The sequence below is a fragment of the Delphinapterus leucas genome, chromosome X (genome assembly GCF_059928025.1).
Source record: "Delphinapterus leucas isolate spDelLeu-1000000601 "Yukka" chromosome X, BTC_Dleu_Yukka2, whole genome shotgun sequence".
Lineage (NCBI taxonomy): Eukaryota > Metazoa > Chordata > Mammalia > Artiodactyla > Monodontidae > Delphinapterus > Delphinapterus leucas.
This window is the reverse complement of record NC_143150.1, coordinates 6,681,786-6,707,836: the sequence shown is the minus strand read 5'-3', so window position 1 is coordinate 6,707,836 and position 26,051 is coordinate 6,681,786. Positions and strand designations below refer to the sequence as shown.

The following is a 26,051-nucleotide window of genomic DNA, read 5'->3' as shown; positions in this document are numbered from 1 at the left end:
CAAGGTCTTACAGACTCTGATCTCATTTTAGGTTGCAGGCACATATGTAAGATAAGCTGTAAATCTTTGATACTCTGTGATCATTCAATTTAATTACTATACCAAAATTTTTATGATTCCTTTACTCAGGTTGGGGGTAGGGGTGGGAGGGTGTCCTTCTAATGTCATCAGTTCATCAGAGGACTATCTAGGCCCACAGTATCTAGTGATAAGTTATGTAAATGGCACTGTTTCTAGAAAAAAAATGTATGCACACACACACACACCAATATCCTTTAATAAAATGAAATGAAACAACATTGTAAAGCAACCATACTCCAATGAAAATGAATTAAAAAAATGAAATGAATACAATTTTCTGTAAAGATGGTATTTAAATTTTTTTTTTTTACTTAATTAATATTGAGTCTGTCAGACCCAGTGAGCTGGTTTTTATTTGGGAACAGTTGATCTGCTTCTTAAGTATTACATTGATGTCATTGGTTAACTAAGGCAGCCTTGCAAATAGGTTTGCAAAAGTTACCTTGGAAAATTGTCAACAAGCCCTTTCCTGTTAACAAAAATATATCAAATGGCATAGACCTTTAGTGACCTAAAAAGTACTTACGCTGTGCGAAATATTTTCTTAAACCTGTTAGTTTCCAAGTGAAACTGATTTATAGGTCCCTGATATACAGGGTCAAGATAATTTACATGGCTGACCTAAATACAGTTGTCTTAATAGTCGATAAATCATACTAATCAGATGTGTGTTTCTCTTCAGAGTTCAAGGCAACTTGCCTCAAGGTTTCACGAACAGTTTATCGTACGAGAAGATCTGATGGGTCTAGCTATTGGTACTCATGGTGCTAATATTCAGCAAGCTAGAAAGGTACCTGGGGTCACAGCTATCGATCTAGATGAAGATACCTGCACATTTCATATTTATGGGGAGGTAAATATTTTACTAAATAGTGTTTTTCTAAAATAAAAAATAGTATTTTAGCTTTCTCATCTTTTGTTGATTTAAATCTTTTCCCCATTTTTATTAGGATCAGGATGCAGTGAAAAAGGCTCGAAGCTTTCTGGAATTTGCTGAAGATGTCATACAAGTTCCAAGGAACTTAGTAGGTGAGTCGGCGATTGCTTTTGACACACACTACAAAAGCAAAAGTTAGGCAAACAGTTTATTTATACCGATAGAATTCCATTTTCACTCACTTGGGGAGTCATTTAGCTGAAGCTTAGTCTTTGAAATAGTCTATTGCTACAGTGTACAAAAAATATTTTGTAAATACAGTCAGAGATTACATTTTCAGAAGGTGTGCAAAAGATACTGCTTTGCTAGTTCAAACCTACTGGTTCCTGGAAGGATAAATTTTGCACAGCCTCTTCACTATATGTATTTATATCTTAAATATGTTTTTTTCAAAATTAATGACATTTGGGGGCTTTTTATAATTTGGAATAGACTGGTATTTGATCTCTCTAATGGGGCTATAAAATGATAGCACTCTTCATTATCTCAGAGTTGAAGATCTGAATATAGGTTACTTAAATCTAATAAGTTCCAAAGCTAGAAGTAATTCCGAATGTCTCTAGGGCTTTCTGCAACGTCAACAGTAATTCTTCATTTTGACTTGAGTTATTTCATGATCATCACCAATCACGAGTACCAGGAAATACATGGGAACTCTTTATCTTTAGTAGAACATATCAACAAAGTGCAGTTTTATCAAGAATACTGCATATGTTTTAAATTTATAAATAAAATTGGGACACACTGCCTATACATTTAAAAAATTTTTAACTTGATATCATGACTGATTATAAAAAGTAATGCATGCCCTTTGAAATGTTTAAAGGAGAAGATAAGGACTTTCTATGCATTTTTTTCACGTACTTTCAGTTCTACTTAGCCTGCTCTTTTTGTCAGCATAGAATTATAAACGTCTTCCTATGCCATTAAAAAACACTTGGAATAGTATTTTTCTCCCAAAGACAATTAGTTTGAAGATGAAGTATAAAATACTAGTGAAATAATGCAGAATTATTTTCTCAACTATATACTACAGACAACTGAAGAGCATGACTATGTAATGTTATTGAGGTAACTTGCACACCAGTTGTGTGTATGGGAAATGTGTGATTAGCACCATCCTGGTTACCTCAGGATAAGTGGGGTTGTGAATGATATTTATTTTCCTCTTATTTACAGTTTGTCAAGCAATTGCATACATTTTATAGTTAGAAAAGTTATTTTAAATTTAGAAATTCTTAGAAAATATAACCATTAGACAGTTTTTTCAAAAATTACTGAATAAAAACTTATGTGTCAGATTCACAAAAGTTCATTTTGGAGATGGCTTGATGATAGGGAAAGGTCTTGGGTGTAGGTGCTGGATCCAGATTTCAGCTCTACTTCACTTTTTGGTTGCTATTTGGCCTTAGGCAACTGACTTAGCCTCCTTGAGTCTACTTTCCTCACCTCTAAAACAAATGTGATCATAGTGTCTACCGTATAGGATTGTGATAATTAAATAGGAAGATATAGATAGATAGTTATAGATAAAGATATAATTACATAAGCTCTGGATATAGTAGGGGACTCTGTAAATGTAGTTCTCTTTCCTTCCCCTATTCAAAACAATTCCAGTTCGGTAGAGCAGAATTATAGTAAGCTGTCAGTTGGGAATTGGAAATAACTATGTAATGTAGAATTGGATTATTTGCTATTAAAAGTAGATTCTACCTGTGGTCTTACCTAAACAGAAGAGGATCCCAGCAGTGACCTTTCACCAGAAAGCCTGATTTTCATTTTGTTCCTACCTAGAAAAATAAGACAGTTCTGTTTTAGAGGCTGTCTCTTCCAGCACTGGGAATGTTGGGAGTTTTCAGAAAGCGTTTTTGTATAAAATTTGGCAAGGCAGATCTATAGGGAGATGTCTAATAAGTATTGTATGAGTTTTCAAGTCCCACAATATGACTTATGATCTCTCTTATTTCCCACAAACTCTCTTTGGTACGTACACTGATTTATCTTTCTTTTCTAAAAATTTGCTTGTTTTTCACCCACTTTGACAGTGAATTGGTCTAATAAGTGTTATAGACATAAAGAAAAAAACCATGGGAAGACTCTCTCCTCCCTCCACCCCTTTTCATTTGAAGGGAAGAAGAGCTGAAATAATTGACAGAAAGACCTAACTCAGGAGTCCTGATTTAGTGGTGTCAGTTCTTTTCCCTGACCACTGACCAGTCATGCAGGTTATGACCAGTCAAAAGAGGTTATGGGGGTGAGTGAGGCTGGCACACACAGCAAGAGTGCCAAGGCTATGCTGATTAGAAGAACCACAAGGTTGTGCTTTGACAGGGCTTTCCCTGCATTCTTATTTAGGATTGGCTCAGCAAATTTTCGATTCCAGTTTTTTCCCCATCCCTACCTCAGGTGAAATGGTGGGGCAAGCACATGATGGGCGTGGCCAGTGCTGGGTGCTTTAAGAACCTTGGGAGAGCCCTTGGAATCAGATGTAATTCACATGTAGATTTCTAGAATCAGTTGTTCTTAATATTTGTAATGTCTTGCTTTACACTAATGCGTGATGATGGCTGTGAAAGCAGTCATTTCCCAGTTAAGTATATGATTAAATTTTATAAAATGAGAGAGAATCGAGTGCCGATTCATTACTGGTATTTGAAGTCTTTGGAGTTTTAACAGATGATACTGATAAAACTTAATCTTGAATTGGTTTTAAGCTTTTCCATTGTGGTTTTAAGTTAAAAGTGTGATTTCTTAATCTTTTACTCTGACTAATCCCTTTACCTTCTAACATACTAATATAATTTGTGAGTAATGCACAAGAGTAGTAGTCCACTGACACATTGGCCTGAAGAATGTGTACTTTTAGATGTACTTATAGCTGCCTAAGCCACTTTTAAACTTAGAGTACCTTTTATACATATGCCATATAAAATTCTAAAAATATTTGCCATGGGCAAAGAAGCAGATTTAAATCAGGTACAGATAGAATTGAAATTGTCAAAGAACGAAGCGAATGTATTTTCTACTATCTGTCCTTTTCCTTAATTCCTTTTATAGAACTTTGCAGAAAGAATGATACACGCCACTATACCTGAACATTTAAAATATGCCCGTTTATGCCAAATAAGAGCCTATCTTTGAACTGCCTTAAAAATTCAAAATTGCCCGTATCAGTTCACAAGTATTATCAGTTCACAAGTATTAATCAACTCTAATACCTGACCAGAGGAGTTTGAACAATGATGACCTCATAAAATGGAAAGCCAGTTTGACTCTGTCTTTTTGAAAAGAGTCTCTGTTTTGGTTTTGAGATAGATAGACAGACAGACAGATACGGAGGAAGAAAGAAAGAAAGAACTGAAATTATATGAAATTTTATACGTATATATAAAATGTGATCGTTTATGGTGGGGTGTGCTTACTGGTTTGAGGTATGTGTTTTTAAAACCAAACATGAATTATTCATTTCTTACCTTAGGCAAAGTAATAGGAAAAAATGGAAAACTGATTCAGGAGATTGTGGACAAGTCAGGAGTTGTGAGGGTGAGAATTGAAGCTGAAAATGAGAAAAATGCTCCACAAGAAGAGGTATGTTTCTAGTGCGTATGTTTCTGGTTTCTCTAATAAAAGTCTTTTATTGTCTTATTTGACATAGTAACTTAGAGGCCTCCGATATGCACATAATGTGAATGTAAAAAGTCTATCAGGCATTCCAGTTAATTGCAGTTGTAGATAACGGCCTCTGTTTATTCTCTAATGCTGTGATTGTGGATTAGTAACTTTAACCCCTTTAAGCCTTATTTCTTGATCTTCAACATGAGTAATCACAAATGTAAAAAAAAAGTCTGAAGCACTCTTCACATATTACTTAATGTTCCTGACAGAGACAAAATTGGGACACTAGTTAGGTCTTCTGGCTTTCATCCTTTGGCTTTTTTACTTTGTGTGTCTGCTTATTTTGTGTGCTTTACATTTTTTAAAGTATTTGGGGCGGGGGGGGGGTAAGGGCGTGCTCTTCTGTACAATGGTACTGTTTAAAATAAAATCCTTTCAAATTGCCATAATTTTCATATATTCCATAGTCTTTTGTCAAGGTTCTTTTAGCTGAAGTTAAATCTTTGTGCGTTTTTACTGCATAATGTTTGCGTTCTGTAAGTTTTTTTACCAAGACTGTTTATAATAGCTTCTGTTCTTAAAAATATGATCATTGATACAATAATGGAGCTAAATAAAGTCTTAGAAATTGGTCCTTTTTTTTTCTCTTTTGTGTTTTTCACCAAGGAAATTATGCCACCAAATTCCCTACCTTCCAGTAACTCAAGGGTTGGACCTACTCCTTCAGAAGAAAAAAAGCATATAGATGTAAAGGAAAACAGCACTCATTTTTCTCAGCCTAACAGCACAAAAGTCCAGAGGGTAAGAAATAATGGTCACTTTGAATTATACTAAAAGTAATTTCTTCAGCCCAAATGTTACAGTTGGTGTTTTGGGTATTTTCTGTGGTTAGGCTCATAAGGCTACTCATGCTATATTTGTTTCAAATCTGATTGCCAGCTTATGAGATATTACAAACCAAAGTGATAACTACTTTTCAGTTTATTCACAGTGACAAATCTTATGCTGTAAACATAAAATACAGGGTTGCATTCAGTGGTCACATTTTTCTTTTGAGGGTGGACTTTTATTTTTTCATGCTGTAGCTCTTGAAATTTTACAGGTTGTAGTAGCTCAAAATGTACCCTCTGTTAGATGCATAAGTTACTACTTAAAACCATATTTTTAAAACTGACTTTCAATATTTGAACTAACCTAATTGTTTAGAAATGGATTTAGAAGTCCTGCAGTGAAAGTCCTGCGTTCAGGCTTCTGTGTATCGTTTGTTATAGTTAATGACATCACTTGCATTCCTTATACTGCTTTAGGTGTTAGTGGTTTCATCAATTGTAGCAGGGGAATCCCAGAAACCTGAACTCAAGGCTTGGCAGGTAGGAAAACATTCCTTGAAAAATACATTTTAATTTTATATTTTAATGTTTATTCCCCTGGTTAAGAAAGACTACAAATGATCGTCAGAGTTGGGGGATGTGGAGGAGTGTCTGTGGGTTCGTGGACCCATTGTCCTGGGAAAAAGCTCATATTCCTTCCTGTTGCTTATAATAAGGGCCTTTCTTTCACAGTCCCCTGACCAATATCATCTCTTACCACTCCTCTCCCTTGTACTTGAGAGAGGCTTGAGCCATACCTGAAGTACCTAGAGTTCTTGAAACACTACTCTGCTCTCTGTTGCTTCTAGACGTATGCACATGTTTCCTCTGCCTGGAGCACTCTTTTTCCTCCAACCTGCCACCTTGCTTTGACCTTACTCCTTGTGCAGCTTTCCTTGTATACTTTCCATAGGTCCCCTCCCCCTGACGGGCTCAAGAGCCTTTCCCCCTTTCATGTTCCTGATGTGTTCGCCCCTATCGTAGCACTTACTACATAGATATTTACTAGTTATCTAGTCACACTGTTAGTTCCTTGAGGGCAGACACCCGCCCTCAACCTGGCCTGTGAGAACTGTTTATGGGGAGAATATTATGACTCACAAGAGATTAAAAGCAAAAATGCCATTTTGTAAAAAGAAATATAACCGCAAGTAGATTGGATATTCCTCTCTGCTGGGCAGGCCAGTTCTCATCCCAGAACAGAAAATCACTTTTTCCTGGTGTCTGCTCTTGCCTTTCTTTGTTGTAATTTAACCATTGTGGTCCACTAGTAATGTGCTTAAATTAGAGGGGCACTTGGGTACATCAACAGTTTGGAAATGTTGAAAGAGAATTTTTTTTCATTATTTGCTCCACAGTTGATCAACTAAATCTGTGACATAGGATTTTCAAGCTTATTTTGGTCATATGTGATCCAGGGGGAAGGGCGTAGCATTTCATCATAGGGCATTTTGGAAAATAATATGGTTAACTGCTTTGTAACAAAGTTGGGGAAAAAACTCAACCGTCAGAAATGTTTTTGAGAAAAAAAGATCTGAGTCATAGACCTGATTGTTTCCATAGTTCATATATTATTCAATCAAAAAAAAATCCATATGAAGCCCATGGGTTTTCAATGGCACCTGATTCATTAGGTGGTTGTTGTTACTAGGAAGCAGTGCCTTGCTTACCAGATGGATGTCAGTCTGCAAGCAGTATTTCCTAATTGTTTAGTTTTGTACCCTATCAACAGCCATGTTCATGTGGAAGGAAAAAGAAAAAACCTATTTCAACCCCGCATGCATGTAAGACTCTGTGTACTGAGCGCAAGCAAACAAAAGCAGCCCAGCGGTACCCACACCTATCAAATGAATGCTTTTTTTTTTTTTTTTATGCGGTACGCGGGCCTCTCACCGCCGCGACCTCTCCCGTCGCGGAACACAGGCTCTGGACACGCAGGCGCAGCAGCCACGGCTCACGGGCCCAGCCGCTCCGCGGCATGCGGGACCCTCCCGGACCGGGGCACGAACCCGCGTCCCCCGCATCGGCAGGCAGACTCTCAACCACTGGGCCACCAGGGAAGCCCTGAATGCTCTTTTTAAAAGGGTGATACTTGTAAGCTTCTTGGCTTCTCACACCTAGAAACTTCACCTAGAGAATTCTAATGTATCTACATCAAAGCTCCTGTGTGCTTTTCTTTAGTCACTTGTGAATATCAGTAACCATGTGAATTTCATCAGTAGCCGAATATTGAATTATTCTTAACTTTGAATGTCATAATTGCCAGCTATTAGTTTGCACAACTGGCCTAGGCTTCCCTATAACTTTGACAAGAAATAGTTTTTTTCTCATTTGTACTGATGGGCTAGAAGTATACATTTTTAATCTACTCCTTTTTTAAAATCTATCCTTATAATAAAGTAGTACCATAGATCAAACTTTCCTGATGATTCAGTCCTTTACTATGTTCAGAGCGCATTATGGAAGTATATTGAAATGCTAAATTTTATGCTTATGGATGTGCCTAGTTTTTTTCCCCCCCACAGAATAATTACTAAGTGCATTTTAATTTCTTATTCTTCTTGTTTGTGTTTTGTTTGTACTCTGTTGACTCGGCTAGCAAAGTTGATTTAGTTTCTACTTTTGTACCCTGGTATCTAATTTTGAATTATTTTTTAAAGAATTTGATCTAGATAAAATCTGTAGTAAATGAATTAGAGTATTTTAAAGTATTCGTTTTGTTTATGCTTCTCATGTTAAAGCTTATAATTTTGAGTTACATAATTTATGAGTTTACCAACATTTATTAGTAGTGTTTATATCATAGTAACCTGATGCATTTAAGGGTTGCTATACTGATCTGTCCTTATACACAGTAGGTGGGTAAAATATACCAACTACTTTTGTTTTTGAGTATTGGTTTATATTTTCAACAAACTTTCATGTACTTATTGTTTGTCAGACCCTGTGCTAGGGATTTAGTCATTATTTGCATTTTTCAGATTAATTCACCATTAATTTTATAGGATTATTGTTGCCATTTCTTTTTCAGGGTATGGTACCATTTGTTTTTGTGGGAACAAAAGACAGCATCGCTAATGCCACTGTTCTTCTGGATTATCACCTGAACTATTTAAAGGTGAGGACAGGAAGAACTTTAACGTTGAAACCTTTTGCACTAAAATATAAAAACTCCATAGTAAGTCTTAAAGCAATTTTCACACTAGCCTGTACATGATAATCAAAGACCTGTAAAAGATAATAGAAAAAAATGTTCATTTCGTTTAGCTTATTATATTCCTTCTGAAAACACAAGTCAGTTTTCCATCATTATAAAATTAAGGACCAGTATCCCAGTTCTCAAGAAACTCCCCTATTTCCCATTATTCTTCTGTTAAACCCTTATACTCACTTTAGACAATCCTGTCAAAAATACATTTCATCCCATTGATCCTTTCTAGCCCTTGTGAGTTTTTTCCAGGACAAATTTCGTGTCTGTAACACTTGCCTTTGTTGTCCCTTTTATGTCATTTATCAAGGAAATCCCAGAGTTTCATGAAGTCCTCTGTTTAAATGTTTACCCTTTGTAATTTTCTCTATACTCTGTTATTACAAAATAGAAACAATTTGTGTTGTTTTATAAATGCACATTTTAGTTATTATTTGTACGGTTATGCCTCCTCTAGCTTACAAACTGGAAAGCAGGAACCAGGAGGCTGCAAGGCGTAGCAGAAAGAGCACTGGATTGGCAATCCAGTGATTTGCTTGTGGTCTCTCTTCTGCCATGAACTAGCTCTGTGTCTATAGGCAAATCACCTCCCTAGACTAGGTGCTTTTTAAAATTTCTTTTGGCCAAATGTTCTGTAATTTGATAAAATAGAATTTCACCCATGTCACTTATAATTTCTTCTTTGTATCCATATGTATCAAAAATATATTGTAACTGGTACTAAATAGTATTTTTAAAGCAATCCAAGTTTCTATTTTATTTATGATGCTATCTTAATAAGAATTTTTTTGCTGATTTCTTAAAGAAATAAAATTAAATAATTTATAGTTATATGTAAACAAGGAAGAAAAATAGGCACTTCTTATCATTCTTATGGTGGTCAGTTAATAATTGCAAGTGGGGAGGTTTCATCCAGCAAGGTTTGCATGGATAGGATACCCCATTGATTTGCTTATTCACTTTTGTTTTAAAGTGTGTTTTATGTGTAATCTGTTGTATGTGTTTTTCTTCATATTCTTAGCTTAAATAATTTTGAAGACCTGGAGAGTTAGGGTTGCATTGTATCAGTCCCTTGTTCTTTTGACTAATGTTCTTCCTTAGATCTTTTGATTTATTCTTCACAGTTGAGTATCTTTTTTGGTTATCAGCAGCTGTCCTGTTGTTGCCATTGTTTCCATCACCAGATCTTCCCTCGAGTGGGCTTGGCATCTCTCACCAAAAGGTGACTGCTTTGCCCCAGTGGGATAACCTGGACTACCATTCTGTGCAAGATACACCCATTCCATGAGCTCTAACTGTACTTTTGGAGTAAGCCACTCACTCAGCTGCAGTCTCTTCTTTGTTCAAGTCCTCTGTAAAACAAATTCTGGTTCAGAGCACAGATGAAGCTCATCTAGTTTCTTACCTGCCCTTTTCCTGAGGCTGCCATAACCAAGATTTTAGGAACCTAGCTTTACAGAGGCTTCCCCAGTGACTGTTCATGTGGACGGTCCCTATGACGGCGTCTGCTTGACTGAGACACCCAGTGCTACTCTAGTTGTGGATCCAGTTCCCTATAGCTAGTAAATAGATGCTTATGGGTAGATTGGAAGAAGGGTTAGAATTGAGACTTCATCTGGATTTGACAGAACCCAACATATTGGAAGCATTGTGTGTGAGGGTCTGTTAATGGACCCCAGGTGTATATTTTGATCAACTGACTATACTGTTCGTCATACTTGTTCTAGCAGAGTTGTAGTCTTTAAGAGGTTTTCAAGGCATGATATAAGATATCCAACTTGTTTTTGTCAACTATTAAATAGTTCCCCTATATAAGGAATATAAACATTTTCAGTTCATCGAAGATAATTGTTTCTTAATTGTATAGTCACGTCCAAAGACCTGCCATAGTATATGTTCTTTGAAAGCAGAAGATGGCCCAGACTCATTGTTTTGTTAAGATATTAAGTGGCAAATCTATTTCAATTAAGATTATTTACAATGTGTGATTTTTAAGGTTAGCTGGTTAAACCTTAAATGTCATTTATCTGTATTCATACGTTTTAGAGTTGTTTTATTCAATATCCTATTATCAAGAGGTCCAAAAACTAGCATATTTGTGCCTTAGCAGATCTATCGGATAATAGTGCCAAATTAAATAACTTTAAATTCTATCAGTATAATTTTAATGCTCAGTATTTTTGTTATATCTCTAATTCTGGACATCAATAATATGTTATCTATAGTAAATTTATTTTTAAGGAGACCATTCAATTTCCTGATAATTCTGTGTAACAGTGTTTACTATAAATTTAGAACTGAAATTGAAATATTTCCAGTATACTTTTTATCTGATGAAAAGGAGAAAGGTATTTTTAAGTAAAATGTCAAACTATTTTTACTGTTATCTTGTATATTTTAAATAGGAAGTAGACCAGTTGCGTTTGGAGAGATTACAAATTGATGAGCAATTGCGACAGATTGGAGCTAGTTCTAGACCACCACCAAATCGTACAGATAAGGAAAAAGGCTATGTGACTGATGATGGTCAAGGAATGGGTCGAGGTAGTAGACCTTACAGAAATAGGGGGCACGGCAGACGCGGTCCTGGATATACTTCAGGTACAAACTAAGCATTTTACTCAGTAACTTTATCTGTTCCTAGACTTAATAGCTGCTAATCTCTAATACTCATTAGAACCCCATTATAACAGTTTCTCACTACATGGTTTCCAATTCACAGTGCGTCAAATTGTGTTGCAAGAGACATAGAGTAAAAACCTGATAATAACACATAGAGTTCACAGGGCAGGTGTGAGTCTGTCCACGTTCTGACTGGGGATAAATCTGCTTAAGCCCTTGTACGTTGATGACTTTCCTAAGGCCTTTCCTGATTTTATTACTGTATAGCCAAAACTTTTTTCATTTGTGTACTGTGGCTCATTTTTTGTCAGGCATGTGCTGGTCATACTTGCTGGATGGACTGTGTAAATCAGGGGTCTGCATCCTGTGGCTCGTAAGGTGATTTTGAGTGGCATGGCCAAAGTCAGCCCTAGGCACAGTCAAGAAGTAGGCGAAGCTTCTCTTTGCCTTCTCAGCTCTTCTTTCAGTGCTTCTTTCTTCTCTCCCAGTACCTTTCATTGAACGCTGTCCCACTGCCAGTGCCTACTGTCTTTCTTGCTCAACTGTGTATCTACTATGTAACTTGCTTATGATGGTATAAGGTATAATCCATCTCACAAATATTTGCATTTCAAAAAGGAACTCTTTAAGATGGAAAAGCCTTCAAGATCCACAGGAATGAAGCTATAATGGTGAAGCTATAATTGGTCATTAGCTCCAACAGAGGAAGAGAGAGAGGTAGTAGAGCTGATATTCTGGAGTCGGGGAGAGAGACACCTACTCCTAAGGCCAACCTTGAACCTAACCCCTAATCCCTCTCCCAGCAGTCTGTTCTTTATGCTGTTGAAGTCCCCCGTCACCGTGGAGCTCTTTTCCCCACTCCCATCCCTTATGTCATTAACCCAGCCCTCAGGCATAACAAGTTTATTACAATAAATCCTTTATAATGATCAATTATTCCAGTGGGAGTGGGAGGGAAGGTTGTGGACCAAGCATCAGGCAAGCATATCCCCATTCAGCTAGGTCCAATCCCTTATCACACAAGAGACCCTTCCCTGAGATAGTAGCCATGGTGGCCACCTTTGCCACCCTCTCTGAGGTGACCAAAATGTATGCATTCCCCTCTGTGCCTGGGCCAAACCTTGTTAAAAGGAACCCTCTTTATAGAGGTTTTGTTGATCAAGGTATTGCATTTAACTGTTGTAGACAACTTTTCCTCCAGAGAGCACAGATGTTTAAAGGAGCACAGCTGTTTAATGATGTGGCATACTCAGGTTTGAACTTAGATGGCTAATAAAGTCTTTTATTTTTTTTAATGAGAACCAAAAATGTTTAAAACAAAGATTACCTCAAATATTGTGGAAACCTTCATTTTGAATTTAAGATAATTTGTTTTACAAAATGGAAGGTGATAATACTCTTTGGTGGGCTTATAAATTGGGAAGAGTAATGGATTACCCCTGAAACGTCTCTGGAAGCTTCTGTTAACCTAACTTTTTTTTTAAGTCGGACAACGGTATATAACTTTTAACTCTCGATAGGAACTAATTCTGAAGCATCAAATGCTTCTGAAACAGAATCTGACCACAGAGATGAACTCAGTGATTGGTCATTAGCTCCAACAGAGGAAGAGAGGGAGAACTTCCTGCGCAGAGGAGACGGGCGACGGCGTGGAGGTGGAGGAAGAGGACAGGGAGGAAGAGGACGCGGAGGTGGCTTCAAAGGTACAGAGGTTTTCATTTGTCAAGAAATGAAGGTCAGTTGTAACAGCTGTCTGAAGTTCTGTGAAAAACCTTGCTGATTCAGTGATGTATTACCAAGACCCCCATTTCTCTGGTTTTGTACTGGTCGCCATGGGAAAGGCTCATGCAATTGGCAATATTAGACAGCCTTCCTTTCCCTCTGGTTCACATAGAATAAATATATGAATAACACTGATAACTAGTTTCACCTCTTCTGGTATTCTAAACATCACAGTCTGATCATTAGCTCAGGTTGACCTGTAACAGCTGCTGCAGAATTGTGGTGCCTTAGAAATATTTTCTGTTCCTTGGTAGCATGCTAGGTTATTAGCCAGTGTGTAACTGGAATCACTAGGTTGTTGATCCTATGTTAGATTCTGTGGTGGATCTAAATAAATTGAGGATGTGGGAACAAAGAACTTCCAATAAGCATGTCAGAATCAGTGACCATCGAACCTTTTAAAAACGTCCCTATAGGAAACGATGATCACTCCCGAACAGATAATCGTCCACGTAATCCAAGAGAGGCTAAAGGAAGAGCCGCAGATGGATCCCTCCAGGTAAACCTGTGTGCCTCTTTCCATCTAAATTGTTTGAGTTACAGTACTTTGAGATGTATGAGTTTATTTTACTTGATTTTTAAGCATGTTCAAAGGTTGTGAATTTGGTACGTTGAAATATTTTCCTTTCAACACTACATTTGTGGGCAGTCTTAGTCCTTTGCGACAAGTATACAAAGAAGATTTCTCGAGATAATATGCAATCTCAGTATTTCTGAAGACTTTGCAGCCTCAGTGTGACTTCAATACCACATTGGTGGTCCAACCGGCCCCCCACCCCCCCACCAACTGCCCAAGAAAAGAAACATCCAGGAATGAACCAAGAGAGACTTGCGTCGGCCCTGTGGGTCCCTCCTCCCCTGAGTTGCTTGGATAGAGTGTCCTCTTTGAGTGGAAAGTAAGGGAAAAAAGGTGTCTGGCTCAAGGGTAATAATCATGGTACACAGGGCTGATGACACTCAGCTGGTACTTGCTGAATCAGTCAGCTGCTAATATACAGCCAGCCTCTATTCTGAGAACCCCATCTCAAGTGGTAATCACCTGTGCCGAACCCATTGTTAAGTAATTTGGAAATTACCCCTGAGCGTGTCCAGACAGACACCTTTGCTGAGTGCTCTGTGTGTGTTTTATCTTACTTAATCTTTCAGCAGCCCCCTGAAGTGTAAAAAGTTTTATTATTCTGTTTTATAGGTGAGTAAACTGATGTTTAGAAAGATTGAATCACATAGATGGCATACGGTAGAGTGATATTTGAATACTGGTATCTGATTCCCAGAACCCATGTTCTCTTCTGCTTTAATTCTGAAGACTTAATCCAAGTAGTTAGGGTTCCTTCATGCCTATGGATTGGTTTGGAATACCAATACCAATACCCAAGATTAGTGAGAGATGATTTTTAAGGGCAGAAACTCCATGATGGAGTATTTCTTAGAATTCATAGTGGTTGTAAGTAGGTGTTAACCGTTGGCTGGTTCTTAAGGACCAGCATAGAAAAGACCTTAGACGTAGATAGAGATCGATGAAATAATGCACACACATGTGCCTTACAGAGATGTAAGGCATTTATGTACCAGTTTTATAATTCCACTCTTCACAACCCAACAGCTAAAACAGTCACCCAGGACCAACACTTAAACACACTTTGAAATTACAGCAAACCATTTTGGGATTATATGTCACATTTGTACTTGAAGCAGATCAATATTTGTAATTGTTTTAGGCCCATTTGTCAATATTATCTTCCTTTTGTACAGCATCTAGAAGTCTATTTAGCAGTGTTTAAGTGTTCAGTGTTGGCACTTAAAATATTGCATAAATCTCAGAATATTATTTTTTAAATTGTATTCATCTCTACACTCTTCCTGGGATTCCAGTTCTTCCACACATTAGTGTCTTCAAATTTCCCTGTACCATTCTTATTCTTCAGAGTTCAAGTTGTATGATCATCTGACTTGCCTTACTGAAGGCAAGTAAGTAGCCTTGCTGAAGCTACTAGAAACCAACGCTCGTATTTTTTTTATTGTAAGACAGTGAGAGCCCTCAGTGTAAGGAAACTTAATTATACTCATGATAGACATAAAGATGTCAACTAAAGCTTAGAAGAAGACATGGTAGGATTGTGAGTTTTTATCTAACTTTGGACACAGTGAGATGACCAGTGTGTTCCAGTTAAAGAAGAGTGTTTTAAAATGAGAAACCAAATAAAGATCCTACCTGACCATAATTTCTTGCACTTCTTCTATTCTCACCCCCATATCCCCCTTTTAAGATGTGGAATTTACCCTTCGGGCTTAAATTTCTCATCAGGCCAATTACAGATTACAGTAGGATATGGTCTGTGTATATAACAACTGTAACTTGTTTTAGATCAGAGTTGACTGCAATAATGAAAGGAGTGTCCACACTAAAACATTACAGAATACCTCCGGTGAAGGTAACCGGCTGCGTACGGGTAAAGATCGTAACCAGAAGAAGGAAAAGCCAGACAGCGTGGATGGTCAGCAACCACTTGTGAATGGAGTACCCTAAACGGCATAATTCTGGAGTTATATTCCCTATACCATTTCCGTAATTCTTATTCCATATTAGAAACTTTGTTAGGCCAAAGACAAATAGTAGGCAAGGTGGCACAGGGCATGAAATGAACACCAGTTCTGTTAAGAATTTTATTTTTTGTCATATTGGCCATAAGCAACAGTTTTCAGATTTGCACAAAGAAACAGATCTTAAAATTTTGAAACATTACTTTTTTTTTTTTTTTTTTTGTGGTACGCGGGCCTCTCACTGTTGTGGCCTCTCCTGTTGCGGGGCACAGGCTCCGGATGCTCAGGCTCAGCGGCCATGGCTCACGGGCCCAGCCGCTCCGTGGCATGTGAGATCTTCCCGGACCGGGGCACGAACCCGTGTCCCCTGCATCGGCAGGCGGACTCTCAACCACTGCGCCACCAGAGAAGCCCCTGAAACATTACTTTTAAGTAATTAAGTATACTTAGCACTTCAGGACAGGATTTTCTTTTGGTTTATTTTTTAAATACCAAGCAGTGGTATTCTTTCTTAATTTGGACCGTTACCCTGCGTTGGGTGATAACTCACTGGTACATTTCAGTTTTTCTGAATAAATAGCATTTATGGTAATCATATTACACTTCTGTTTTCAGTCTCATACGGAAGGCCAATGACATTTCATGTCCTGTGTCAGTTTATGTTTTGGTCCACTTTTCCAGTATTTTAGTGGACCCTGAGATGTGTGTGATGTGACGTTTGTCATTTTCATTAGCAAAAAAAAAGTTGTATGATCTGTGCCTTTTTTATATCTTGGCAGGTAGGAATATTATATTTGGATGCAGAGTTCAGGGAAGATAAGTTGGAAACACTAAATGTTAAAAGATGTAGCAAACCCTGTCAAACATTAGTACTTTATAGAAGAATGCATGCTTTCCATATTTTTTTTTGTTACATAAACATCAGGTTAGGCAGTATAAAGAATAAGACTTGTTTTTGTTTTTGTTTTGTTGCACTGAAGTTTGACAAATAGTGTTATTGAGAGGGATGTGTAATTTTTCTATATAGACAGGAGAAGAAATAACTGTCTTTTCATTTGAGAGAGGCTAAAACATTTTCAGCTAGGAGCAAATCTTCCTGGTCAAAAGTTAGTAGGATATGCCTTCTCTTTGGCCTGATGACCAGTTTTAAATTAGAGCTGTTTTTATTTTGTCCTCCCCATGTTTTGTGAAGTTTTTCATACTTTAATTTCAAGCTTATTTGGGGGAGGTAGGAAGGTCATTTCCATGTGTGCATAATAATCCTGTGAAGTACAGGTACTTTGTCTAAGAAACAATGGAAGCAGGTTAAATGTTTTGTAAACTTTGAAATATTAGGTCCAAATGTATAAGCAGAATTGGAAAGCAGACTAGGATTGGTTAACAAATGATACTTTTTTTCTTTAGTTTTTTGACGTGTTGGATTTTGGGTTTGAGTCTCTCTTTTTTTTTTTTTTTTTTTTTTCTTATGAACAAGATTTACAGAGGAAAAATATGTGAAGGACCTTCACTCTAAGATGTTATATTTTTCTTAAAAAATAACTCCAAGTAGGGGTACCACTGAATCTGTACAGAGCCGTACAAACCGAAGTTCTGCCTCTGATGTATTTTGTGGGTTTGTTTCTTTGAATTTTCATTTTACGGTTACTTTTCCTTGCATACAAATAAGCATATAAAAATGGCAACAAACTGCACATGATTTCAAGAATATTAAAAAGTCTTTTAAAAGTATTGCCAAACATTAATGTTGATTTCTAGTTATTTATTCTGGGAATGTATAGTATTTGAAAACAGAAATTGGTACCTTGCACACATCATCTGTAAGCTGTTTGGTTTAAAATACTGTAGATAATTAACCAAGGTAGAATGACCTTGTAATGTAACTGCTCTTGGGCAATATTCTCTGTACATATTAGCAACAACAGATTGGATTTTATGTTGACATTTGTTTGGTTATAGTGCAATATATTTTGTATGCAAGCAGTTTCAATAAAGTTTGATCTTCCTCTGCTAAATTGACGTTGATGCAATCCTTACAAATGATTGCTTTTAAAATTTTAAGATAGGAAAAGAAATCTATAAAGCATTCTGTTACAAAATGTAACTGTATTACCATTGGAAATTTCACATGTCATAGGAAGTTAGCCGTTATCTACCAACTTTCAAGAACTTGATCTTGTTTAATAAGGTGAAAAAAGTCAACAAAATGGTACAAAAGCACATTGTGCCATTACAATATGCACTAAGTCTCTTTTTTACAAAGGCTGAATTCAGCAAGGCGCTAACTTGCTTAAATGTGAATTACTAACTTCTAAAACTGTAATTTGAGTCACATGTTTTCAAACGGAGTTGGAGTTTATTCATATTACAATATTTGTGTGCTAAACGTGTATGTTTTTCAGTTCAAAGTCATGATGTTTTTAAAATCTTATTAAAGTTTCAAAAATCTGAAGATTGTTTATCTAGATGTAAATTTTTATTAAAAAGTTGCACTTATGAAAAAGCAAAAAATTAGTCTGACAGATGTTTGCTCCTGGTCTTAAATTTCTAAATATAACAAAAATTAACGATGGGGGGAGGTATTAATCATGCAAAGCATACATTATGCCTTGCAAATAATCTTTTATGTGCCCTTAAAAAGCAGAAAAGTAGATACTTGAAAATAATTCTACATATCCCCAGTTAGAGAATTTGAACACATTAATTACATAGGATGCTACTAAATCGTGTTAAACACATACTCCTGTCTGAGCACACATAAACTTACCTTGCCATTTGGAAAATATTAAATATGTCTATTTTGAAAAATAGCAGCCATCCTCAAGTAACTTTGTTGGGTTTTCCTGGTTTCGCATTTCAGTGCTTGCTACACGTGAACAACCTATCGGTGGCAGCAGGCTTGAGACTCAACTTGGCTCACTCAGAGGCATTTCTCCCATCTGACCATGATCTTCCCGTTCCTGGTGGTTAGGAATATAGTGCCTTTTAGAGTCAATATACCGATTTGATCACTTTTGAGCCAGTTTGGTTCATGGCCATAAATAGCATCTTTCCCTCATGACCCTCTGATGCCTCTGATAAGCAGTTATTCTGAAATAGCCATTACCAGATGCTAGTCTTGATTGCTCAGAAGGCTTAATGTGTACCAGTATTTAAATTTTGATCGTCTTTCCCTCTGTGGGTTTATCTAGGGCTGTTTAAAAATTTTATTGGGGGCTATTTAGAGATTTACTTTCCATTTCTCTCAGAACTTTCCATGAAGAAACGGGGAAATCTGTATTTTATGCTGATGAGTTCTATGTTAATGGGAGAGACATTAAAAGTCTTTGCAAGTTGCACTTGCTAAATGATTAAAGATAGGCTTCAAAACTAAGTGCCTAAAGGTCTTCCCACCAATTTCTGTATACCATACGCTTGATTACAGGTCCAAAACTGGAAGGAAGATGTAAGTGTCAACAAAAGATGGTTACATGCAATCCTGAGAACCTGGGGTATATCATCATTATTCAGTATCATACAGAAAATAGATGGTTTATGGTAAGAGGAGAAAAAAAATTCCAGTGTTATTTTTGGTAAATACTAAGGCATCTTTGTCAGATTTCCTTGGAGATCAGAACCTGTAAGGTATTACATCAAAGAACAGAGTACTAGTGCTCAAGGAATATATATCATTAAAAGTTGCAAGTGCAGCATGGATACTACGTGATAAAAAGGAACCTAAGGAATTATGCTGTGAAGAGGGAGGAATCAGGAGGTAGATCCCACACTTGACCGGGCCGTAGACTAGCTCGGTGGTTGCTGGAAGAGTCATGTCACCTCTCCAGGTTCCAGTTTCTTCATGGGTTAAATAAGTGGTCGCTAAGGTATCCTAACTCCAAAGTCGTATATGCATTAAGAAGGTATTCATGTTTTATATGGAGAAAACTACAGAGTAATTGTTAACGAAGCACCCACCTGATTTCATCTGGTTCTCATTAAATATTTAGTGAACATTCACTATATAGCAGGCACTTCACAGGCTTCTTGGGGATACAGAGATAATATTTCAGGCCTTCAAGAAGCTCAGTGTCGAGTGGGATAGCTCAGTGAGTCAGTGGGCAGTTCCAGCACATGGTACAGTAAGTACTAAGATGCACAGGGTGAGGTGGGAGCACATAGAAACAACCCAAATCGGGGTGGCGAGGAGTCAGTAAAGGGCTTCTCGGGTAAAGTGAAATCTTATCTAAGACGGAGGACAGGTTGGAGAGGTTAGCCAGGATAAAAAGGGCTGGGACCATTGATCTAAGCATGAAAAAGTCAGCTTGGGAAGCTTCCCGAAGCTTCAGTGTGGCTAGGCCACGGAATTTGAGGTAGAGAGAGAGAGAGGTGAGACGAGAGATACGGCCAAGGAAGGCCTACGTGCCATGTTAGAGGTTTGGCTTTCGGGCGCCTTTGAAGGGTTTTAAACGAGATCAGATTTACACTTGAAGAGTGTGGAGGGACAGGCAGCATTGCCCACCACTCCAGGAGCCTCTGTCAGGTCGCCTGGAACCACCTAGCAGGAGGGACTGGGCCCACATCCAACTTCCTGGATGTTCCTCTGCCCCACAGTCCAAATCCAGCTTCCCAAAGGTCACAGGTGCTAGCAGGCTGTGTTCCCAGACAGCTCCCCTGACAGCTGGCATTTGAGCCCTGGTTTGATCCTCTGCCTGCAAGGCCACCACCATCAGCGTTGCCCTGTGGAAAGGTAGACTCCCAGGGAAGATACACCTTCCCCTGGAGCCCAGCCCCAGGGATGCAGGACGCGGGGGGCCCGGCCTTTGCATGTGTCTCTGCGGGAGAGAATGGGCATCCACGTGCCTCTTCTTCCTGACCCTTACTGGTAATTTTCCCTCATTAAAACCTTCCCCTCTTGCATGCTGGTGTGCTGTTTGCCTTCACCCACCGAGTCACCCAGATCGTGCCCCACATGAGTGCCCCACATGAGGCAAACTCCACTTATTCCAGCTCTGGCCTTTGGGAAACTGCAAAAGGGATCAACTAAGCCATACGAGGGCTGCACAACACCCCTCCTAGGGCTAGTGGTGGGAGGCCTAGCTGAGCTGAAATCACTGGTGAACATGTTGTTTCGGCCTTGGTCTAGGGCCATACCATGTGCCACAGAGGCTCTGGAAAGTCCTCCATGTGAGGCAGATAGAGACTCTTCCATCCCTTGGCCCTCCCTACAAGTTAGTCAGCCCTGTGAGCTCTAAGGGAAAAGAAGTTGACAGAAAAGAGCCCTTGGTCTCAAGTGCCACTGGAACGGTAGATGCAACCTAACCTCAGACATGAAACCTGGCACTGTGCAGTGTACCGCCCAGGGGCTTATTAGGCAGAGGGTGAGGGATTGAGGTCCAGACCGAGGGGCTTCAAAACACAGGGAACTGGACTCCCAACAATAGTCACAGCAGTCCCATGAGGCTTGAACGGCTTGCGTGATGATGAAGCTACACCCATGAGGTAAGTGGCACTGAATGGCCAGCATTTGAGGTTTACCACCAGATTTCCGTTTGCTGAATGAATTGGCTAGTCCAGCCAATGGGGAGAGAGCACATGTGCCTGCCCTGGGCTTGCATCGGATGCTCGGGGAAATCAGATTCACGAAGCCACAAAGAGGAGACTTCCCTACTGAGGTTGCAGCTGCTTTGAGGCACGTTGGCACTATAGACCGACGGTATGAAAATCCTGGGCGTCAGGGATAACTTGCGAGCAAGTGACCTTAATTCAGAGAACGCTGGAGAAGCCAGTGGGATCTTACATGAGCAGGACGTCCCTAACTTTGCTTCTTCTACCCGGGAGTGAGGGATGGGATAATCCTTCGGGTGCTGATTTAGGCCCCACCCAAAAGAGGAAGAGGAGATAAGGGGCCCTGTAAAAGTTGCCCCAGGACCCAGCAAAAATGCAAAGGCCGGAGGCGAACACTCCAGGCGTCCTTCTGAGGCTCCCTCAGGCAGCACTGTTATGGCTCTGGGCCTTGAACAAAGGGATTGCTAAGGAAGGAGAGATGGGAAAAACCAAGAGGGTGGTCAGCTGATAAACAACCCGACTCACTCTAAAGAGGTTGCAGAGAGGAGGTAGGGGTGCAGGAAACAAAAATGACTGATTTTTGAGCGGGCATCAAGGAGACCCCTATGGAGAGCTGACGCAAGGAGATCCTGGGTGACGAAGGCCGTTAGTTTTCCCCACTACCTGGACAGCAAGTCTCCAAAGCCGCCTCCTGTGTCCTTGGAGAAGGGTGCAGGGGAGGAAGCGAAGCAGTTAAGCACACATTAATGCAGTTAGAATGAGACTCCCCAGCCCCACAGGCCTCTGTGCTACCCAGGAGACTGATTTTCTAGCCCGACTGCTAGAGGGCCCTTCAATCCAGATTTGAGCCCCCTCAAGAGCTAACGGCCTGGGGGCCAGTCCTCTGCCCTCGTCATAGGGATTGCTGAGTTTGCGCCCTAGTCCATGTCTTCCGGAACATAGGTGCGGGGAGGATTCTGCAGACCTGCCAGCCACTGGAGCCCAAGGAGCTGTCGGTCTTGGACCCGATGGGTCCACAGTAAGTTTCTCTGGCAGGATTTGAGACTGGTTTTACTTACACCCGGAGACTTGGCACAGTTGCTTCAGATGCCATTGGCCCCTTTGATGGGACCGTGCTCATGGTCCCTTTGTCAGACTGCAGGATTGGTACAGACATGCTGGGTTCCCTCAACCCAGCATAGTACCCTCATCTGCCGGGTGGGTGTGGTCATCGCCATCCCTCCTGGTGACCACAGAGCCTCTTGTATTTTCAAAGCCTAACGGGATTGTGCAGCTGAAACAGTATCAAGTACCAGTAGGCGAGAAAGACAACCCGCAATGCTTATTCTGTTGCCAGGAGGGAGTGGTAGCGCATACTACCTTCCAACTCCCAGCCTGTGTAGCCAGTGAGTAAATCCAGTGTCTGTGGCCCCTGATTGCAGATCATTGTAGCTTTAATAGTGGCCGCCATGTCACTCAAAGCACTTGATATACCAGTAGGTGACTGAACTGACTGCATCCATTACTGGCACTCAGTATGTGGCCGGCAGCTGCACTGTCCGGGCCTTCAGCCACTAGCCACATGTAGCTGCTGAGCGATCAAAGGCTAGTCTGAATTGAGATGTGCAATTCTCAGTGTATTTAGAATGCATGTATTTAGAACGGATTTTGAAGACTTAGTTTGAGAAAAAGAATGAAAAAGACCTATTTTTTATATTTAAGTGCTGAAGTTAATATTTTGGATCTATTGGGTTAACTGAGCCACGTTAGTAAAATTAGTTATACCTGTCTCTTTTTACCTTTTTTTTAATATAGTGACTACTAGGAAATTTAAAATTACACGTGTGGCTCACATTATACTACTCTTGGACAGAATAGCCCTAGACATTGCTCATGTTCCTTGCTCTAGATTTCTCCAGGAAGAAAAAAAAAAATTATTTTGTTTTCACTTGGCAGAGCAGGGAGCTCACTTTTACTGTCCTACCTCAGGCATGTTGAACTTCCCCAGCAATACTGCAATATATCAATAATACGTTGGGAAAGCCCATTCCATTCCACTGATGACAGTTTCCATAGTGGCGCCCAGAGAAAACTTTTCACCATAATGCATGCTCTCTAAGCGCAAGTGGCAGGGCCTTGAATGAAGGTAGAAATCGGAGCCAGGCCACTGGAGTGCATAAGTTGGGGGCTATCTGAGCAGCAGCCCAAAGAGATATTCCACAACCTAATAAGGAAAAACTGCTGACCTTTCAAACACTAACTACACAGAAGGAGCCCTTATCGCCTGTTTGGCCTCTTCGGGTATTAGAGGCAGCACATCCTGCACATAGGAATGTTACTCAAGAATCTGTAAGTCACCAGACGGGTAGCCAAATTCGATTGGGGACCCCAGCAGTAAGCAGCCACAGAAGCAATGAAACAATACCAGCTCCGCCCCGCCCCCAACTCATTCTGATCCCTTGGAGTTTTAATTATCTGTGACCAGTCTCACATCTGATGTCTCTTGACAAGAAGACTCTGCCAATATTGGGGGTGGGTCATCTCACCACTACTGGATGGTACATGCGTTGTGAATGACAATTATTGGCCCTGTTGGGGACAGATTATCTCACTGAAGGAAAAAGTGTGACTCTCAGATCCAACATTCCCAACCTGCTAGTGGGGTTGTTACTGAAATCAATTCCATCAGATGGGTGTCTCAGTGATGGTCCAGTTGGGAAAACAGAAATCACACCAGTGGTTTTAACCGAGAATTTAATACAGGGATTGGTTAAACAGACCTTAAAGGACTGAAAATGCAAAACAGAAGCATTAAGTTTCCACAGAGGTGGGTTCTGCGGGAAGCATTTACCATCCTGAGGCCTGGGGGAACAAAGGGAGGAGGCTGGGATGGTGAGAACCCAAAGGCTCAAAAATGAGGGCCACAGAGTTAAAACCCAGATCTCAAGCAAAGGGGTACTATTGGTCGGTACAGGTACCTTGATAACATGCAGGCAGACCCCCATGTGGCTGGGCTTAGAGCACCGAGGAGACATGATAATGCTGGTTCTGAGAGCGGGGCGGCGGGGGGGTCGGAATCTGGAAATTGGATTCAGCAGCTGTTACTGGAGCAAACTCTTCCTGCCAGAGTGAAGAGCCATGGTCTTCCAGTCTCCTTCTAGAGCCTCTTATTGGCAGACCCTAATAGGCAGCACCGGCAAAGGAGAAATGTGGTGTGCAGAATCCCAGCCCCAGCCTCATAGAGCAGAGTGCAGAAGGATGGTTTGGAACTGAGATACAGTAGCTTAATAATTGACAAAGTGCAACAAGCTGAAAAAAATGCGAAATGGAAATGGTACATCCAACTGGGGGTCAAGCCAACTGCCCGGCCAGTAGGTACTGAGATGGCCCTATTGCCTGCTTTGCCTGAGCTACTGGCTCGAGTGGGCCTCAACTTTGAGACTTGGTACCAGACAAGGAAGCCTGTTTCACTGATGGGTGAGCAAGTTCAGTGGAATACTGCTAAGCCATTTGTTATGTGGTGATAAATGCTGACAACCCCTGGCACTGGCTGCTCTGCACATTGTGTGGAAGTGCAGTACTTCTTTGGTAATAAAGCATTCCACTCTTCAATGAATGAAATATCCCTTTACATAGACTCAGGGGCTGCTGCTAATGGCCTCACTCTTTAGTCAGGTCACTAAGCCACGCAGGACTATTAAAGTCATACCCTATAGAAACAAATACAACTCACCCACAAGCTCAGTTAATAAGTCACATATGCACTTGTCTCCTAGAAAAGAGCACATCCTGAGAAAAGCAAAGCATCTGCAATGAGAAACTCATCCGGGCCTGTGAGCCGTCATAGCCATATTGACCTACGGGATCCATATCCAGATGCACCGCAGTAACAAAACCACCATGAAGGGTTGTCATTTGACATACAAAGAAACTACTGGCACCCCCAGAGCCTGCATTTGGTGGCAGCTACACAAGCATGTCATTCAGGGTTAGCTTGGTCATACCGCAAAAGACAGGACTGGCTCACGCTGGCAGATATACTTCACAGCCCCCCTGCCCCTCCATAGTCTGGACACACTCTCTAGGTATAGGGTTGCCGCCCACCTCCTCCAATCACATAGCACACATAAAGTGAAGGCTCTGACGGACTACCTTTGCCACATGCCAGAGAAGGTCAATAGAGACTTCAGACCATGATGCAGATCTGACATCTATGAAGGAAGAGGAAGTAAGGAGAATTGGGTAAGAACGATCTTAGACTATAATGCAGTTCCAAGTATCGCAGGCAGATGGAGAGTTCTTGAGCCGAATCTGCATTAGTACCTCCACCGAGCTCAATTACTGACTGCAAGCAGTCTATAGGAAATATGGCCTTGGCACAAACACAGTGGTGGATCCTGCAGGGCATCACCATGGGGCTATCAGGCAATCGTGCTCTCCACAACGGACTGGAGTGGCACACTTGCCTGGCTGCCATACTACATAATAATAATTTCCCTCCTTTTTTGGACCTGCACTGACCATGCTGAGTATCTAAGAAGATTTTACTGCATGGATCACAGAAATGTGGATAAACACAAATTTGGAATGGCATCTGGTGTCCTTTCCCACTGGGCAGACAACTCTGACGTTGGGTTTGCCACACACCTCCTCTGAAAGTCGGGGGACACTTCTGTGATTTTTATGCTGATGAACAAAGTCGCCTTTGTCCTGAAGCCATCTTCCTTCATCTGAACAGACTGCCTTGGGTAAAGGAATCGTTAGCCCAGGTCTCTGTGCGACTTTTCATTCCAGGATAGAAAATCAGGTCTGGTTCATTCCTGAGGGTAGCTCACGGGCCCCAACTGGTGAGGCACGGACAGATTCAAACCTGTGA

General features: G+C 40.2%; 1 protein-coding gene across 10 annotated transcripts in view; it reads left to right on the top strand.

The window, feature by feature from the left end:
• Positions 1-18,098, top strand: part of FMR1 (fragile X messenger ribonucleoprotein 1) — a 36,356-nt gene extending 18,258 nt beyond the window's left edge. The window contains exons 8-17 of one of the 10 annotated variants that reach the window (XM_022561107.2): positions 764-934; positions 1,032-1,110; positions 4,497-4,606; positions 5,300-5,434; positions 5,941-6,003; positions 8,534-8,620; positions 11,116-11,311; positions 12,928-13,035; positions 13,531-13,613; positions 15,531-18,098. In XM_022561107.2, coding sequence (XP_022416815.1) covers positions 764-934; positions 1,032-1,110; positions 4,497-4,606; positions 5,300-5,434; positions 5,941-6,003; positions 8,534-8,620; positions 11,116-11,311; positions 12,928-13,035; positions 13,531-13,613; positions 15,531-15,641 — 1,143 coding nt within the window. In that variant the 3' untranslated portion in view covers positions 15,642-18,098. Of the gene's footprint in view, positions 1-763; positions 935-1,031; positions 1,111-4,496; positions 4,607-5,299; positions 5,435-5,940; positions 6,004-8,533; positions 8,621-11,115; positions 11,312-12,852; positions 13,036-13,530; positions 13,614-15,479 lie in introns of all 10 variants that reach the window. The other 9 variants (XM_022561105.2, XM_022561100.2, XM_022561104.2 and 6 more) reach the window with 9 other exon arrangements.
• The last annotated feature ends 7,953 nt before the right edge of the window (positions 18,099-26,051 follow it).